Consider the following 18,285-nt stretch of genomic DNA (forward strand, 5'->3'; position numbering starts at 1 on the left):
TAATTTACCCGGTTGTAGAAGTTAAATCAATGACAACTATTTTGTTTTTTATTATATTCATATTCTCAAATACCACACAAATGATATGGTAAATGCTTGCCTGGCTTTATTATTAGCTTTGGTTATTATGATTGCATCGATCAGGTCAGCAACTGGCAAATATTTTGCATTTTTTTAGCAGTCCCTCTGTGTGGCTTCGTATTTGTTTTTCATTCACTCATTCATCTATCTTTATAAAATTTCATGTAGTAAGTCCGATACTATGTTCAGACAAAACTACACGCAGTTAAGTAAGCGGTTTACTTGCCTCATTGCTTCTGAAAAAGGCCCATCAGAGCACCTCAGAACTGCTATATTTTTTGTTTTATCCAGTTAAAAGTCAATTGGGAGCAACGTAAACCAGCACATTTGAGGAATTGGGATCAGTGCCAAAATTGGATCTTCTATCAAAATTGTAAAACCACAAAACTGTACCGTCTTCTAAGTACCACATACATGCTCTCATTAACAGTAACTGTCGTGTGACTACAAAAAGAAGGCATTGTTCACAAGATCACTGGTGCACACCTATAGCAACAAATGTCTATTCCTTGTTTTGTTCAAGATTTATTTTTTAGAAGGCGAATAGTAGGACCACCGCTCAAACTGTTAAGTAGAAAAAAAACAGACAGTACAAGTCTACCAGAGAACCAAAGGACCAACCATTGCTTTTGAATGAGAAAAGCCAAACAGGAAATACTGCATGACAGTAACTTATAGTTTCTAGTTTCAACATACAATACAAGTAAACTCAATAACAACGTCCTCCTTAACCTTAAACTAAATATAACACAATCCAGCAGTTACACTTATTTTAAGTCATGTACAACTTAGATGCTCGTTAACATTTCCCTCTGTACCTCTATCGTGATTAGACATACTGCAATATTTTACACAGTCATAAATCCGGTGTGTATTACTTCTTTTCTTCTGTCCTTTTGCTTACAATTCTTCCAAGCTGACATTCTTATGTTAAATATGCTCAGGAGATGCTGAACTAAACAATCTTTAGCTTGATGGCCGTCAAAGCAACGCGGAGGAAGCGGTTTTCCGGCCGACACCGACAACCTTTATGTCATAAAGTAGTCTATTCATTTTCAAAGTTATGCAATATTTTTTAATTCACCAGAAAAAAAAATAAAGGAAAAAAATAAATAAAGGGGGAATGACGTGCCGATGACGCCGGCTGCATTGATTAGGGATGCCGTTGTTTGCATTTTTGATAACTCTCGAGGAACACGGGTCGGGTTGCAAGCGGCCCGACTAACGGAGGTGAACCGTTAGTCGATGTCCATGTCGGGGAGCTTCTTCTCCGCCGCTCCTTGCTCTGCGCCCGCGGGTGTTGCTTTGTCAGAATTGCCCGGCTGACTATCAGTCCCCTCCGTCCCTTCCTGCCCCTCCTGCCCGTTCACCGGCCCGTTCTCAGTCTTCTCCTCCTGCGGGAGCTCCGCCTTGGGCTTGGGTTTGGACACCACGGGGTTACAGGCCGAGTAGAGCTCCTGTGCGAGGAAGTCGGAGAAAAAGGTTAAATAACTCCCATAATCACTAATCTACAGGAAGAGGATTTGGTGAAGCGACGATCATATTTCCACAACTTCTACTATTTTAAGGTTGGTTGTTTGTGTGAGCACCTCGAATGTACTCAGTACCTTAATCTTTGCCTGGATCTCTGCCACTTTGACCACTGGTTCCAGAGTGAGGTCCTGATTGTTCTGCTGGTTCATTTTGCCGTTCATCCAGATCATGGCGGCCTTCACCTGCTTTTCCACGCTGGTCACTTCCAGCTCATCCATGTGATCGTACAGCTCATCCTGTTGTGTGTGTGGGGTGGGGGGGGGGGGGGGGGGTGCACGAATAAATTATGCTATCTGTTTGGCAATCATTAATAATCTCACATGGAACCTCGTTGGCTGTGATTAAACACCTATTATAATATGGGTAGAGCAGCGATTCCCAAAGTGTGGAGGTACTGCAGGTGGGCCGCAGTTTTTTTTAAAAGTTTTTTCATTTTCAATTTTTAAAAGTTTGAAATTAATATACAAATATTTATGATGCGGCACATTAGTTATGTGAAACATTAGTTGATGAAGCACAAACAATTTAAACGGACAGATTAATAAAACAATAAGGCTCTCGCTTGAAACGGCTGCTCTTGTCCGCCTGTCGTTGTTCAACAAACGGGGCGCCCTCTTGTAGTATTAAAGTAAATATACCGCATTTTCCGCACTCCAAGGCACACTTAAAAGGCTTTAATTTTCTCAAAAAACGACAGTGCCTTATAATCCGGAGCGCCTTATATATATGGATCAATTGGTTAATCGGTTGATCCATACTGGTTGTTCACGGCGCTCAAGGTGCTCTGCCAAACACGCCAAAGCTCGGTCTACGACGGCGAGATGCTGAGCGTCGCTCAAGCGCGTGAGATATGGAGCTTGTTTCAGGGCGCGTCGGAGAAACAAAGCTGTCGTTCTTGCCGAGCACGTTATGAGATTAAAGAGCGAGAGACGGCGTCCTTTTTTTTACAGGAGCTGAACCATCTTAACAGGGAAAATAAGTTATTCTAAAAGCAGCCGAAGATTTAAGTCGTGGATGGCGAGGGCGGCGGCGGGAGCGGACGCACCTCGCAGCATCGATCAGACCCTGAAAGCACCGTCTCCACCTTACTGTCAAAAAGAACAACAGCGAGCAGCGATTCTCCTCACAAGCAACGAAGTTCACGTTTTGCAAGCGAGCAAATACCTCGCGGTGACGAACTTTTGCTCGCGGATGTTTGATTTTGGTTAAATTCTTACAGTCATTTAATCATTATGTTTTGATCAGAGGTGTGATTAAAGGTTTGGGTGGGCCACGAAAGATTTTCAGATTTCAAATTGGGCCGCGGCATTCTTGAGTTTGGGAACCGCTGGGGTAGAGGAAATTCAGCGTTCTGATTGGTTAACAGTGAGTCACACGGGCTACATTATTAATGTAACATACTTCACATTGACCCGAGCGTTCCATATCGCTGCGCACTCAAAATAACGGTTAGATTTTGCGCGACAGTTAGTTGACATTTCAGTTTTAGCTCGGTGACTATTGCCGAAAAAAGGCCGGAAACACCACACATGATCGGTTTCAGGCAATGCGAGCTTTCGCAACCGGACAATTAAGATGGACGTCATGAGCGATGTGAATGAATGAGATGCTGCAAGATCTTGCAAGGAGACCCAATGCTGTTTACATGCACGTACAGGGACTATTTTTCTCTAGACGACTATTGAAATGCGATACACAATGTTTGGTGGCTAATACTATTTTGTGCTGAAAGGCAGCTTTACTTACATATTTATAATTTCGCTGGTAACCGTATTATAAAAGCAATAAGGTATGAAAGGCCGTGGTTTATCGTCCAATAATGTAACAGTTTGGGGTGTTGTTAGGCAACCCTCAAACTGTTAAACGAAACAAAGCAAGCCTTTGGTTTGTAAAGAAACCAGGTTACTACCTTTGCCTTGTAGGCGTCGATGATCTTCATGTACATCTGGATCAATCTGCCAAGCTCCTGGAATGCTCTAGGTCTCTCCTCAGCTTCCATGTATCTCTCAAAAATTGGCTGGCCCATTTCCTGTAGAAAAGTGTCACGTTTAGTCAGAAGACAAAACACACTCATTCATTGTGACTGAATAAACAGAGTAATTTCTGAAAAACTATTATGATACTGCAGAATATAATAGATAAACATGCATTGGGAACCACATTAATCTCAACAAGCAGGGAGCCAGGTCAATAACTGTACACCTGTTTAAAACGAGTTTTCCCTTGAATGCTATTATGTCCCTCTGGAACATCTGTCCAGCTGCTCGCTTTGTGCCCGGTTACCTTCAGCTCAGCCAGTTTGTCGATGTAAACTTGTTTCTGTTGGTCCTCTCCGTCTTCGTACAGCCAGGTCTCCGTGTCTTCCAGCTTTAAGGAGAACGCGTCTCGATGCTGCACACAAGAAGCATTTTCAAAATCCCAACGCACAAAAAACAACTAACATTGATTAAGAGGAAGTGCGTGTTGAGATTAAGGCGACAATGTGTCAATGTCTGCTCACGGTACTCACAGCCTCATTCACAAACTTTTCCAAGACCCCGTGCAGTTTGTCCCTCATGTCGTACACGTACTCCTCTACGTTGTTCTTGGCGTCGTTCCTCTCCTTCTCGAGCTTGTCCTGCATGATCATCTGCCCCTGAAAGAGCCAAAGGGCGGGTGTTACCGAGACAGTGAACAAAAACAAACACTTTGAGGAAAAAGGACAACAAATATCCAATTATATATGGTGAATGTCTACATCCAAACAATCAAATCCATCATTATCATATTTGATTCTGCAGCATGTCATTTAATAAAAGCAACCAAATCCCCGTAGTGTTATATTCACCAGGTCATCAGCTATAATATCATCAACATGATCTATGAAGCGACTAACGGTCTTTCCTCTAGAAAGAAATGAAGGCAGGACTTAAGAAGCAGCAGCACGTAGTGTGGACGGATACTGGGAGTGCATGCTGGACACTGGTGGTGATTGTTGGGACATTACCTCATTCTCCACAGACATATTTAGTACGTCATCAGACAGCTGCCCGAGCAGTTTGTGCTCGACGGGCAGCTCCACTGTCTTCGTTTTCACTTTGGGCTTCTTTGCTTGGGGCGGCTGGTCGTTTTTCTTTGCCTGCTTGGAGTCTTCAGTTGTCTGAAAAGGGAAGATGGAAAGCATTTTAGTGCGTGCAAATAAAATATTTAACATTCAACAGCCTTAAGACTATGCTGAAAATTTAATATCTCCCTCTGCTGATGACGGTTTCGATCCTTTTCCAGTTATTAGTAGCGCTTTACTGAAATCCAACAATAACCTTTATTCATTTTTCATGCCTTTCTCCCTGCTTAATTCTTTTCATTTGTACTTCCTTATTTCCTTCCTACGTTAGGGAAATGTGGAAAAAAGGGAGAAAGCAAAGAAATAGGGAGAAGAGAAACCAGAAAAGGCAGTTTCATTGTACTGTATATAGTAATGGAATATGTATTGGCATCATAATGAGTGACTTATCACAAGGCCGCGGTTACCTCCATCTCCTCCACCTCTGATTTGTTTTCTCCGTTGTCTCCAGTCTGGAGCTTTGGATCGTCTTGGTCCACGTGCATTTTGTTCTGATGCGCGGTAACAAAATAAAAGACATGAATCGTATTAAATATAAGATTAAAGATATTGCCTTTTGCAGCTGGTTTAATGCCAACAGTGGATTGAGACTATGAGAAAAATGCAATTCCATTTAAGTCTTAAACAGCTTGTTAAGGCAGTACATTTAAAGTCCATTATGATGACATTAGGGGGTTTAAAACACACACACACACACACACAATGAGCACACACCTCCTCCTCTTTGGCCGGCTGGTCCGTCTCTAACTGTTCTTCCCCCTCAGCTGTTTTCAGGACCTCTATGAGTGAGGCGCTCGAAACGCTGAACATGCCGTGAACGTTGACCCGGACCTTCACCTTGACTTTGGAACTCTCCCCAGACGCCTGAGGAACCACGTTGTGGATCAGGAACTGGCCTGGGGGGCGGAGATACGGGTGGACATTCAGAATACATCAACGCACAGGGTGGTGGTTCAGGCTCCCTGTGGGGCGGCCGCATGAGGTGAGCAACGTCTTTGTGGCTCTGAGCTTTAGAGCACATGACTGTCACAAACTGTTTACTGATAAAACCTTTAAGGATTTCACTAAGCTGACCAACTTGTTTTCCTTAAGAAAATTAGTTTGTGTTAAATGTAGCTGGACCTGTACGTTTTTAGAATGTATTTGTATTTTATTTGAGTGAAACAGTAGTTCTTAAAAATATCTTTAAAAGTTTATTCAACCTTACGTTTCTACAATACATCTAACACTTAATTTATTTATTGCCAGGGATTGTATAAAAGGTGAAGATGGAAGTATATGAATTCTTGTGAAGTTAAACTTGCAGTACCTATATGGCTGTTTGGGTAGGGCAGCTCCTTGGGGTTGCTGTAGTAACCTTCAAGGGTGAAGGGCTCCTTCCGGAAGAAGGTCAGTACCTTGGAGAAGGGAGCTGCGTGGTTCTTTTGGAAGACCTCACAATCACTGTTAAGACACAGCGGGGGGGTTAATGAGGAGACAAAAAGTAAACCATCCAAGGTAATGTTTCACACTGCTGGATACTAGCCAGTATCTAGTAAACTGCCAATGAAACTCAGAGATTGTACCTCAGTCCCTCCTCAGCAGCCGAATTCCATTTTAGAGAGATGGAGTAGGGGACAACATCTGTAATGGAGAACTCCCGGACTTTGAACGCTGGTGACAAGATGGCACACTGGGGAGGAGGGGGGATACGAGTTAATAAAACTCACACTTGCCTTTTAAGTCGCCTTCCTTCACCGACTGCCAGCAACAAATTATCCAACCCAAATATTCCATTTACAATGAGAAAACAATATTTGTGAAGCTGTTACCATCAATGTTTCGTTGTTTTTACTCACTATAAATAGGTAAAACCACAAACATTATTCCCGCATCAACAACAAATAAGCCACTTTAAAATGATGCGTGTGCACGTCATGCTCCACCCGCTCTGCTGTCACAGCCGTCGGCTGTGTGAGTCCAGACGGTCGGTTATCGCAGGGGCAGCCGTACCTGCAGCGCGCAGCCTCTGGCCACGGCCTCGTCGGCGTTCAGGGTGGTGCTCAACTCTTTGCCAAAGAACTTGCTGATGCGCTCCTTGATGGATGGGATTCTGGAAGCACCGCCCACGATCTCCACGGCATAAATATCTTCCTTTTTCAGCTCTGGGTGACAGGAAGCAGGAGACGATGGTGACGCAAAACAGGCTTGGTAAAGTGTACGGAAGCAACACTCTGTTTTCCGATACTCGCCGACGTTTGTGTTTGCAGTGAAAATACATCCAGGATATATTGTCGACAAAGTTATATGTTTTGGGTGAAAGCACATAACTCAACGACACTTAGCGTAAATACTCTGGCACACCCAAATTTATATTTATATCACCCCACAGCTTTTAAAAATACTTTTGATTGGTCAATCCCTGCAAAAAAAGGGAGCAAATTGTTGCATATAGACATCTAACAGTTGCTACTGACGTACTTCTGATCTCTCAATGAGAGGAATAGTCTTTTCAGATGAAAAATCTATTTTTTAAACAATATTCTCTTTAGAATGATGCAGCCATGCAATGAAAGGGATGAGTCTTTTTAAAGTGCACAGGCGGAGGGGCTCTCTCTGCCCTGTGCTGACGGGGATAGTCCACATGCTAATAATGTCAGATGCACTCACTGGCTTGTTCCATGACGCTGCGCAGGGGACCCTCCACTTTGGCCAGATGCCCCGTACACATCTCCTCAAATTGACCCCTGGAGACACGTGGTCAAGGATTATTAATAGATTCTCACACACACACACACACACACACACACACACACCGAGGGCCACTAAATGTTAGTTCTTACTGTAGCAAAAGTAGTTTTTTAAATTTTATTTGGGCTAATCTTTTAGCAGCTCAATATAATATTCAGACACTAGTCAACAAAAAAAAGAAACTAAAAGATTGTAACGGCTTTATTCTAAATGGCACGAACACTAAGCCCTCATTGATGATACGTGTTATACCCAGTGAATAACAGATTGTGTCCCATTAATCACGAGAGTACAGCTGCATCTCACCTGTTGAGTTTACCGGAGACGTCGATGTCATTCATGAAGCACTCGATGTTGAGAGGCAGGTCGGAGGAGTTGGCGCTCATCAGCTTCTTGAGTTTCTCACACTCCTGATGCAGTCGGACCAGAGCCCGGGGCTTGGACTTCACGTCCAGCTTGTACTTTTTGCCGAACTCCTCGCAGAAGTGGTTGACCAGGATTTCATCCAAAGCCTTCCCTCCGAGCTCCGCGTCAAACGCTGTGGCGAGGATCTGAAGGTGGAAAACATATTAGAACAGGTTCCCACCAACATACGGGTTGAATTTATTGCTGTTACAATTAAGAATCATTACCATTAACAAATGAATAAAAAGCACTGCTCAGTAGCATTGCTCATCATCCGGCTTCCATCTATGCCCGCATGACAAAATAAATGACAAACTTTTGGGCTGAATCTGCCAATAACGTCGGGCTGCGACATCATAAGCGCCCCTGAAAACATTTTACATCGCTTGGGCACGAAGCATCCATTACTCACCTTGAGCTTTCCCTTGTTGAAGGCACAAACGGAGACCTGGTAACCAGAGTGGCCGACGTCCACAAACACCACATTCCTGGGCTTCTCTTCTGGCGCTGGCAGGTCCTGCTTGTAGATGCCATATGCCAGACTCACTGCAACAAACAGGCACAATCTGGTGTCAGTTTGGCCCACAAATATAGTAGAGGCATCTGACCGACAGAAGAGTACGAGAATGCAAATACATACAAATAAAATGCTTATGAAATCCACCGCATTTCTATTTTAACATATTTATGCAATGACACAGTGGTACTTTTGCTGCGCAATGACTTTGCCAAATAATTAGCTAGAAGTTGACAGCGCTATACTTTTGTAATAGCGGCTCCACTCATCTGCCGTCGATGCAAGTTTGCGGTAGAACGTTATTGTTTGTCTAAAAGCCCGACGACTGGTTGCAAGGATTGTGAGGTTGCTTATCCCTCAGAGAGAGAAATATCTTTCGGTATACCTGCAGTGGTCTCATTCATTAGTCGCAGACAGTTGAGGCCCGCGATCTGAGCTGCATCCATGACAGACCTCCTATCTGAGTCGGTGAAATAGCTTGGGACCTTGGGAGGGGACAAAACAATGCAGGTGAGGGATTTGACTCATACAATTTCTAATAAAAAGACTGGAAGGCATTGATAACACAAAAAAGATGTTGACAAGTTAAAACATATCCCTTAGTTCTTCTCATTGAACATCAGTGACGCATGAATTGCCTGTATCGCAGGACGTCTGGACAACGCTGCCATGTTAGTTACTCCGGGAGTCAAAACAAAACTTCTCCTTGAGGAAAAAGGTCTAATTTTAGCAACTGGCCTCAGTAATAATAACACCACCTTATCCACCTCTTCGGCTGATGCAAACATTAGATTTAGTACCGGTGAAGCTAACCGCCTCCCCGTGTGAGATCTGTATCACTACGCAACAGGTGCCGTTGCTTTAACACGAGACATCTGGTGAAGTGTTGGAAACTCTAAAGACCACACGAACAGGTGCTAATACATTCATACACCTTGGAGACAGCTGTCATCGTATAAAGTCCGTAAGTAATCACAAGTTGTGTAAAAAAAAAAAACTCGTCATATTAAATAAGCAACGTGACGCGATCCAACTAGTACTTTACCTCCTGCTAAGACATTTAAAGCCAATGAGATGTGACGCGTTGCCACAACAAGAACCTCCAGTAGGACGCGGAGAGGCAGTAATGAGCAGTACTGATGAGTTCCAGAGGTGTCATAGATTCTCAGAGCCCCTGCATGAGCTGCAAAACTGCTGTGCAAATGCTTACCGAGATGACACAGTCTGCCACTGGTTTCTTTAGTGCGCTTTCAGCAGTCTCCTTTAGTTTGCTCAGCAGCATGCCTGTGACCTGCTCGATGCTGAACACTCTCTCCTCCTCCATGTACATGACCTAGAGTTGAGGAACATTTGACAGTTGAATAACCTTGATTAAAGGTTAGAAAGCTATAAATAACCCATAATGCATCTTAATAGATTGAAAGCACATCCAAACTTACGATTGTCTATGATGTGATTGAATCTGGAAACTCTTAATAGAAAGGATGGATCTATGATGTGTTATTTGTCAGAATAAATATATATGCAATCAGCTAATTGAAAAGTTCAGAGATCCAGTACAATGATAATTTCTTACCACAGAATATGTTTACAGGAGTTGAAATAGCTAACAGTTTATGACGGGTTGAGGAAACTAGTTTTAGTAGAAAAACATAAAGAAATGGATTGACAGGGAAAGATAACAGAAGAACTTTGATCGAGAGGAAAGAATAGTATGCAAGGCACTTTTTGGGAAAACGCTGGGTAGGAAATGGGCGAGCAATAACGTCAGGAATAAGCTGTTGTGCTTTTTATCCTCTCTGTCCGTTACTTTTGTTGGAAGCAACTGCATCTTTTCTCTCCAGCTAGTTGTGGCTACCTATATTATCTTGAATATAGCAGCGGCTGCGGGATATTCTTCATCTTACTTTTATACCGGTGGCTCCAGATGGCATCTCGGCCAGGTCGTACACCAAGTTGGACTTGGCTGACTGGACATAAGGGTCTGAAAACGCTCTGCTGTGAAATCGCTTGAAGGCCTGCACCGTGTTCCGACAGTTGGTCACCACCTGGGCATGACAAAAATTAATTAAAAAGGTTGCCAGCCTCCATTTTTTCTGGGTTTGATTACAAGAATCTTCAAAGATTCTCGATGGGCGACTAGACTGATCTTACCTGGCTCTTCGCAGCTGCTCCTATAGACCGATTTCGTGGTCCAAAGGATATGACTGAGCTGGAGGACAACAATCAAAAATGTTACGCTAAGACATACGGCGAGCAGTTCGTATCGTCCGCCTATTTGTGAATACACCCTCAAGACAGATTTACTTGCCAGTTAAGCCATGTCATGTATTGGCATGGCTTAACTGGCAAGTCATTTCTAAACACTAGCTACAGAAAAAGGGACAGCGTGGTCTGTCCATGAGATTTCAACATGCCCGTCGTCCTCACCCCTATTGAACTCAGAGCTACATTCGCTGTAAACAATCAGAGGAATGTGGCTCATCAGGTAGCGGACCACGTCCTAATGCCAGATCAGAGTGGTAAGAATTACCATGCTGTGTTATTTGCTCATTGCAATTGATGTAATGGATTGAAGTCAGGGAAGTAAGAACATTTTGATTAAAAAATAAATAATTAAAAAACAAAAATGGAATGAAAATAGAAAACAATTATGTCACTTGCTTGCTTAACAAAATTAATTATTACAAAACGTATGTCTTGCATATTGTATTTAAACAATTGCACAAAAACCTAATTTCATAAAGAATTCAGAAGAAACAGGTCCTGGTTGTTTTTTGCACACACAAATAGTTGATCCCTTAATGAAATTATATTATCTCTCTTGCCATTGACAAATTCAACTCATTGCCTCAGTAATAACTAGTTTCTTACAGTCGGTTCATTGAGTCACTAAAAACATCAGTTGACGCTTCCAATTCATAACGAGTTAAAAAAAACTGCTGTAAATACATCCACATTCAGATCTATCATCATACTAAATATATGAGATAATACATACAGGATACAGTCTAGGAAATGTTGTTATAGCAGTCATATTCGTTAACATATTAACATAGTGAAATGACGCTGAACGACCACTTGAAATGCAATATTATCTTGTATAGACATTTGCCATCGTGGGTACAAAGTGTCCGCAAAATGAGCTGCACTTAAACAAAAAACAAACACGCGTTTCTCTTTGAAGACGCATCATAAACTACACGTATCTTCAGCGCCAACAACTTGCTAGAAGATTCCAACAAGCCGCTGGATGCTATGGTAACCGACGAGAACGTAACGGACGGCGCTCGCTTCCCCACACGGCGCACGCCGGTTGGTCGGGAGCTTTAAAGCATCGAGGCATGACCAACCACGACCGCAATTAGAACGGGTGGGAACACCGCGCGCCCGTGTTCTCCGGGCAACGAGAGCCCGTTTTCCAACAAGGCAGTAACAAAAAAACGTTACGGTGAGCTCGGCTAGCCGACGTTAGCCGCTAACTCGCGGAGGCGCCATGGCGGATGGGAGGATGAGCACTAAGGATTAGTCCGCGTTCATTCGACACCGTTACATGTCCAAAACATTGACACATGCTTAGCTAAGTTAACATTCACACTGAAAGGATATTTTAGTCGTACAAATACGCGGTAGCTAATAAGCAACGTTCAAGCGGGATTCGCGTGTTACGTCAACTTTGCCATACCATCGGTGAGACACAACCGTTGAGACAAAGACATGTTTTCTTAAGATATCCACTCATATATCCACACATCACAGCCATATTTATGTACTTACGGCGTGCATCTGTCGCTGTATTCATTGGCGACTGTCTCAATCCCTCCGGCTCGGGCTACAGCTACATAGCAGCTTTGAAAGCCCAAGTCGAATCCCACCACTGACATCTTCAGCGATAGGGCTGTATTCTAGCTATAACGTTATCTAAAGTCGGACAAACACTAATAGAAAGCAATGGTGCCGCTTTAAATGGATGAGGAAGCAAGATGAAGTGGCGTGTTTCTCTGTGTTAAGTATATCAACTTCTAGTCATAATCCACACGGCTGACAATTACCGGCGTGTCCGCAGCATAGACATATATACAGTACAACGGCAAGGTGGCTGAACTAACGTCTCGAACGGGAGTTATCGCGAGATTTGCGTTGTTCTAGATATATCTAGACGTTTCCATAACCATGTGAGCCACTGTTCTCTAATATTCAAGATTTAGCTGGAAATAAACGAGTACTGCGTTGTTGACACAGATAACCAAATGCTCAACCTCAGAAACGGTATATAGCTCAATATCTGAAGATATGGACGTACAAATAAACATAAAAGACTATTGTTTTAGTATAATCATTTTACATTACTGGGACTTTATACGTTTTTGTCTTTTATTATGTAAATATTAGAAACCATATGGAAATTCACCACTATTCAGACTATAGAAATTGACATAATTAAAAATGTTCCCTGAATCCTAGTTAGATTTACATTATTATAGATATTATTTTTATATAATTTATTTTCTAATCAGTGCGTAGTGCTATTTGATATACATATATTATTACATACATTATATGATATAAATATGAAAAGAGTGTTATATATTTTCATTGCAATGTAAATTATTTTTTACGGCAATGGTGTATCTTTTGAGCATACAGTGGAGCCTCTCAATATCTCCGGAAGTTAACAATCAACACCATCACCTCTTAAACGGAGTGAGAAAAGCTTTTGAAATGGGACAGAACGTGTCTGTGATCTCGAGCTCCTTCACAATGTCATAACATGTCAGGTACTATGGTGGGTGTATATCTATACTTGTTAATCCCTAATTACAAACTCTTTCAGGCTCTTGATTTACAAGCTTCTTCAACAAAAATAAATGTCGGATGATTTAATCTGTGTAATAGACTCTGTTTTCATGTGTTTTTGTTCACTGTGTTTAATCTTTTTACCCGTTTCCACTGGTAACCCTGTGTTTAATATCACACCGGTTGTGGGTTATTCCAATACCAAGCCTGCGTGGGGTTGTTCCTTTTCTCCTCTGTCTCTTTCTCTGTTTCAGCACTAGAAACACAGGAGCATCCAAAAGAGGCAGCCACCTCACCCTGGGCCTGCACTCTGGTTTTGCAAGTCTTCAAACCCAGTTGGCATCATCCCCAACTGACCATATCCCAACAAAAACAAAGGGGGCGACATCATCTTGCTGGCGGGAAAACAGACCTCCGACGTAACACCGGAAGTTCTCATACCATCGAAGAAGAAAAAGTAAACTGCAACATGGCGACTCCTATGCACAGGATAATAGCCAGGAGGCAAGCGTGAGTATTCTGTTTTTTAAACCGGTCACCATCCATCGTTTTCATCGTCGTGTGAGCGTTCTCGTCCTTTAAAGACGGAATTGCATTAAACTCGCCGAGCTTTGTGTCGGATAAAGGAGGGAAGGACGAAGCCTGCAGGGCTTGATGGAGCACAAATGCGCCACGGTTTTTCTGACCGACACTTCGTTTTTTTCCACACTATTTGAATGTTTTCTGTGATCTTTTCTTTGGGGAGGGTGTGTGGGGGCTTTAAAATCGTAACTCGTATGTTTTAATAAACAAATAACCTGCAAGCGCTCAGTTTATTCGGCATGTAGTGTGCGATTAGTCAAGAGGCGAGCTGTACAATATCGGGCTGTTTTTGAATCACGACTTTCTCCCTCAACAAAATATATTTCTAATGTTCTTAATTTATATTAATGTCAAGTTAAGCTTTATTTAATCAGGTACTCACATTTAGCTCTGGATCTATTTTAATGGAGATCGATGAGTACAGTAAATTCAATAGAAACATGGATACGACCCACAACAAAACACAGATGCACATACAAACATCTGTAAAACCTAAAACTTCACTTTTTAACATTTCGATGAATCACTCCCAGCAGATGGAAAATAACCTGACAAGTTTTTGGAAGTCGGGGTGGTGAATTGGATTCATACAAAATTTCCATTTGCAACTTTCCATTTTTTTTACCCCTTTGTTTCGGGACCCTGCATCATGACCGCAATGGTTTAAAGGGAGGTTTTAGCTACTCAAACCTTCCAATGGGATGAAAGATCAGACATTAGTCTTATACAACATGGTTTTGGAATTTGAAAAACAAGAGAAAAATGCATGTGTATACCCCATCAAATGTGACGCACACTATAGAATGTTTATTGTTTAAGAAACATTAGCACGCATCTTGCTGCAAACACACATCACGAAAGAGAAACGTCAGCATCTGTCCTCATTGTGATGTCTTCTTTTAATTGCATGCAGAGAGGCAAACAAACAAAATGTGCGTTGCCAGAAGTGTCTGGAGATGGGACACTGGACCTACGAGTGCACGGGCAAGCGGAAATACGTGCATAGACCATCGAGGACAGTTGAGATGAAAAAGAAAATGAAGGAGAATGAAAACAAACCCCTGAGCATTACTGGGTAAGGCCTCTTCAGAAGTTCACAGGTCAAGCTGATTCTGTTTGAGCGACTAACGGTGGGACTGAATAACTCGGATGGTCACTTTTGAGGAAGCTAAAAGCCTCTCGTTCACTTCAGGCGGACGAGCAGTTAAAATGGTTTTCTTGGTCGACATAGTCGGTCAGAAACAGCGAGACTCTCAAATGAATATACAGCGCTTGTCCTGTCATCCAACCACTCAAAGCGCTTTTACACTACTTGTCATTATTCACACATTCACCCACTGATGGCAGTGGCTCCCGCACACCGTGCCAGTCTGCCCTTCAGTAACTAACATTCATACACCGCAGTCACAGCTACAGCAAATGAATGTTAGTGGATCCGGGGTTCAATCCGCCGGTTAAAGGTTGATTGTACATTATAATTCAATGTATTGATCACAGAGATTAGCCAAATTTGACCCAAACGGAATAAACCACTTTCTGAAGCAGGAGTGATGTTCCGCTATAATTTACCCGTCTCTAATTTAAGGTGAATCTGGACAAACACTGACCCAACAGAAGCGCGGTATATTGTTTTTTATTGCCATCTGGAGGACATAATGATAAATAGCCTTGAGTTACTGGCGTGGAATATTCCCTAAAGGTCCTACAACACATCGTCATACCTTATCACTTGTAATTACTAAGCCAATTCAAGCTCAACTAATTGACAAATTATTAATAATGTGGTGTCTCTAAGGAGTTTTAATTTATCTTTACAGACCTGGCAATGAAGGCTCCAGTGAGAAGAAAATTAAAAAGAAGTAAGTACATTTTTAAATGTTTTGTTTTCACCTTTTTACCAAATTAGTGTTTTGCCATAAATTAATATTCTTTTTATTTTTCTAAGTCTTACCAATCTTGACATTGTAGTAAACCACTACATATAATAACATAATATAATATAAATAAAACATAGATTTACATATCTGTATTACTGAGTAATAAAAGAACAAATTGAAAAGAATAAATACAAATGGTTTCTTCATGAAATGATGTCAATCATGTGAGAGTTGTAGTCTCGTGAATTTAAGCTTGACTTGGTGCGGGATTTATCCTCGGATGGGGTGTTCAGGTGCACTTTATGAAAGGTAGATGACCTTTGCAACGTTGCTCTTCCACTCTGGATTCAAAGTCCAAACTGGAAACGTCTGTGTGAACATTGTTTACTCTACAGCTCCCTCTGCTGGACACTCCTCATGACCAGCTGTAAAACAGTTCAGCTCTTCTCCAATGCAGTACTTTTACACAGCAGATATTTGAGCCCTGGCAGAGAAAGCACAGGTGTAACTAATATTGCTATTATATTGTTATTGCCTCCAGGATATCGCGGTGTTATGCAGCAATTCATGTTATTAGCTTCACCTGTGTTTTCCAAATCAAAGGTTCTGTTCAACTTGACCTCCTCCCACCAGCCCCAGAACACTTGACTTGCATCACCGCTGGTTGAGCGTTGGCTTGTGGCCATCGACCGAACCGGTATTACAGTGTATAGTTAAGCAGCGGACTTCGGTAACTCTGCAGACAGTTTGGCTCCGTGGCAAATGACGCCGTCATCTCGGGTGTAATTACTTTGTTTGTTTTGGAGTGGCAGGCCATGATTGCCTTGGTTGGTAGGAGGGGCAGATGCAATCAGTCAGGAGATCTCAGAGGTTGTGAATCAAGGGCAACTCAAGTGAGAGGCTTAACATCAATGAGCATTTAGCAGCAAAGGTGTGCCCCCACGACCCCCTTCATGAAAGACAAAAAAAAACCCACAGAGGAAGCCTTGATGGGGGTGACTAAGTATTGCTTTACCTTTTAGGCGTGACGACACTGATTATTTCAACACCCAAAGAGGAAAACAAAGGTTGCCAGTGCAGGTTTTGCTCCCAGTTTGCCATCGGCTTTCTCAGTTGAAGAAGAGATGGTAGACAAAATGTGATTTCACTTTGAAAGTAGGTAAACCGAGCCGGTCAGTGTTGTTTAAGAAAAGTGAACAAAAATAAGGTAGGTCTTATAGTTTTGTTTTCCTTCTCTGTTGCAAACAGAAACATCTGCGGGAGTGTACCAAGTACCGAGTGAGACCTTAATGGCAAAACTCGGCGTTCTTGCCTCCGTAGTGCATCTCACGCTCTATCATTTGTTCTCAGGGCAAAAGACGGGAGCGACAGCAGCAGTGACTCAGACGGCTCGTCAAGTGACTCATCGTCCGACAGCAGCGACTCCTCCAGCTCCTCTTCGGATGACAGCGACAGCAGCAGCAGCGACGATGACGACAGCTCCTCCTCGTCCTCCTCCTCCTCCTCTTCATCATCGGCCAGCTCCGACTCGGGGAGCAGTAGTGGTTCAGATCAAGGACCTCCTAAGAAGAAGAAAAAGAAGAAATGAATAAATATGTTGGATGAAGTGGGTTTTCTGGTTGTTTGTATACAGTATCCATAAATAGATTTTAGTTGTGCACTGTTTTTTCTAGCAAAGGTTGAAAATACCAGATTAATTTGGTTGGCCAATAAGTCATGTTATGCTTTAAAAATAAACAAAAGAACACGTTAATGTGATTTTTCTCACATGTTTAAGTCCACTAAGGATAGGAATTTGAAATATTTGAAGAAACTAATGTGCTTATTCATGTTGAATTTGTGATTTTGTATTAAAGAATATTTTTAGTCAGACGTCCATAAACCTCAAAGCTGTTATTTAATAGACCATTGAGTGCTAGCAGTAAAGGTTTTACATTGGTTTGAAAATTTGAGGGTGTGTTTGCTATGAAGTTAAAGTTGTTTGTTTCACTTTAAAATAAACTTGTTATTAAGGCACTTTTAGTTGGCCATCAAGTTTTTTATTTTGCTAAAGAGACTCTTTTTACTTTACAAAATGCATTTAAGAATAAAGTTATGCAAAGTTGACCAACTTACAAAACTGATTTTTAAAACTAATCTGCATCATATTTTGGTAGACATGCCCTGGTTAACAAAAAATAATGAAAATTTTAAAATGCGATCATGACTTCAATATTGTGCCTCTCAAACTACTGGCCCCTGGATGATAATGATGAATTTGTATGTGGCAGACCACATAAAAAGTACATAGTGTTATGTACTTATCCAAATGTTTCTGATATATGAGCTTGACAAGCTCTTAAAGTGGCTTTTAAAGACATTTACATTGGACTGAAATTGCGAGAAACTGTATTTCTTAATGGGGTTGATCAACTAAACTTTTCGGGGAATAGTTTGTTGGTACCTTCTATTAAATAAGTGTAATCACAAATATCCAACACAGACTAATTCATCCGATTATGAATTAGTTTAGGAACATTAAAGCACGTACAACTGAAGTTGATGGCATATGAAAAGCATCACATTTACATTTAGTAGTCCAGTTGTGAAATTAAAAACAGATAAAGAACAATGAAAAATCCCCCTCACTTTACGTCTTAACCGTCAGGTCTGCTACAGTG

General features: G+C 41.9%; 2 protein-coding genes across 3 annotated transcripts; one reads left to right on the top strand and one right to left on the bottom strand.

Annotated features, from left to right (window-relative positions):
* Positions 1 to 593: 593 nt before the first annotated feature.
* hspa4a (heat shock protein 4a) lies at positions 594 to 12,459 on the bottom strand. The gene is made up of 19 exons (XM_040181753.2): positions 12,147 to 12,459; positions 10,524 to 10,581; positions 10,277 to 10,417; positions 9,580 to 9,702; positions 8,755 to 8,854; positions 8,265 to 8,398; positions 7,754 to 7,998; positions 7,367 to 7,443; positions 6,710 to 6,861; positions 6,283 to 6,389; positions 6,027 to 6,160; positions 5,432 to 5,613; positions 5,125 to 5,208; positions 4,601 to 4,753; positions 4,124 to 4,249; positions 3,898 to 4,005; positions 3,524 to 3,643; positions 1,689 to 1,850; positions 594 to 1,538 (listed from the first exon to the last, which is right to left on the bottom strand). The coding sequence occupies exons 1-19, from the start codon at positions 12,251 to 12,253 to the stop codon at positions 1,320 to 1,322; spliced, it is 2,532 nt and encodes an 843-aa protein (XP_040037687.2). The 5' UTR covers positions 12,254 to 12,459; the 3' UTR covers positions 594 to 1,319.
* On the top strand, positions 11,794 to 17,641 carry zcchc10 (zinc finger, CCHC domain containing 10). Of its 2 annotated transcripts, XM_078106807.1 has the most exons (5): positions 11,794 to 13,155; positions 13,421 to 13,676; positions 14,662 to 14,823; positions 15,566 to 15,607; positions 16,976 to 17,641. In XM_078106807.1, the coding sequence occupies exons 2-5, from the start codon at positions 13,636 to 13,638 to the stop codon at positions 17,211 to 17,213; spliced, it is 483 nt and encodes a 160-aa protein (XP_077962933.1). In that variant the 5' UTR covers positions 11,794 to 13,155; positions 13,421 to 13,635; the 3' UTR covers positions 17,214 to 17,641. The 2 variants fall into 2 exon arrangements, with proteins under 2 accessions (XP_077962933.1, XP_040037694.1); XM_040181760.2 differs by having other exon boundaries at positions 12,466 to 13,676.
* Positions 17,642 to 18,285: the final 644 nt, after the last annotated feature.

The sequence above is a fragment of the Gasterosteus aculeatus genome, chromosome 7 (assembly GCF_964276395.1).
Source record: "Gasterosteus aculeatus chromosome 7, fGasAcu3.hap1.1, whole genome shotgun sequence".
In the NCBI taxonomy this organism is placed as follows: Eukaryota; Metazoa; Chordata; class Actinopteri; order Perciformes; family Gasterosteidae; genus Gasterosteus; species Gasterosteus aculeatus.

Excerpts from the sequence above, each read along its gene's own strand:
- zcchc10 (XM_078106807.1), top strand. The coding sequence starts at position 13,636 with ATGGCGACTCCTATGCACAGGATAATAGCCAGGAGGCAAGC. Across the intron at positions 13,677-14,661 it reads ATAATAGCCAGGAGGCAAGC|AGAGGCAAACAAACAAAATG; the intron begins GTGAGTATTCTG and ends AATTGCATGCAG. Across the intron at positions 14,824-15,565 it reads AAACCCCTGAGCATTACTGG|ACCTGGCAATGAAGGCTCCA; the intron begins GTAAGGCCTCTT and ends TTATCTTTACAG.
- hspa4a (XM_040181753.2), bottom strand. The coding sequence starts at position 12,253 with ATGTCAGTGGTGGGATTCGACTTGGGCTTTCAAAGCTGCTATGTAGCT. Across the intron at positions 7,999-8,264 it reads TCAACAAGGGAAAGCTCAAG|ATCCTCGCCACAGCGTTTGA; the intron begins GTGAGTAATGGA and ends TTCCACCTTCAG. Across the intron at positions 4,250-4,600 it reads ATATGTCTGTGGAGAATGAG|GGGCAGATGATCATGCAGGA; the intron begins GTAATGTCCCAA and ends TGGCTCTTTCAG.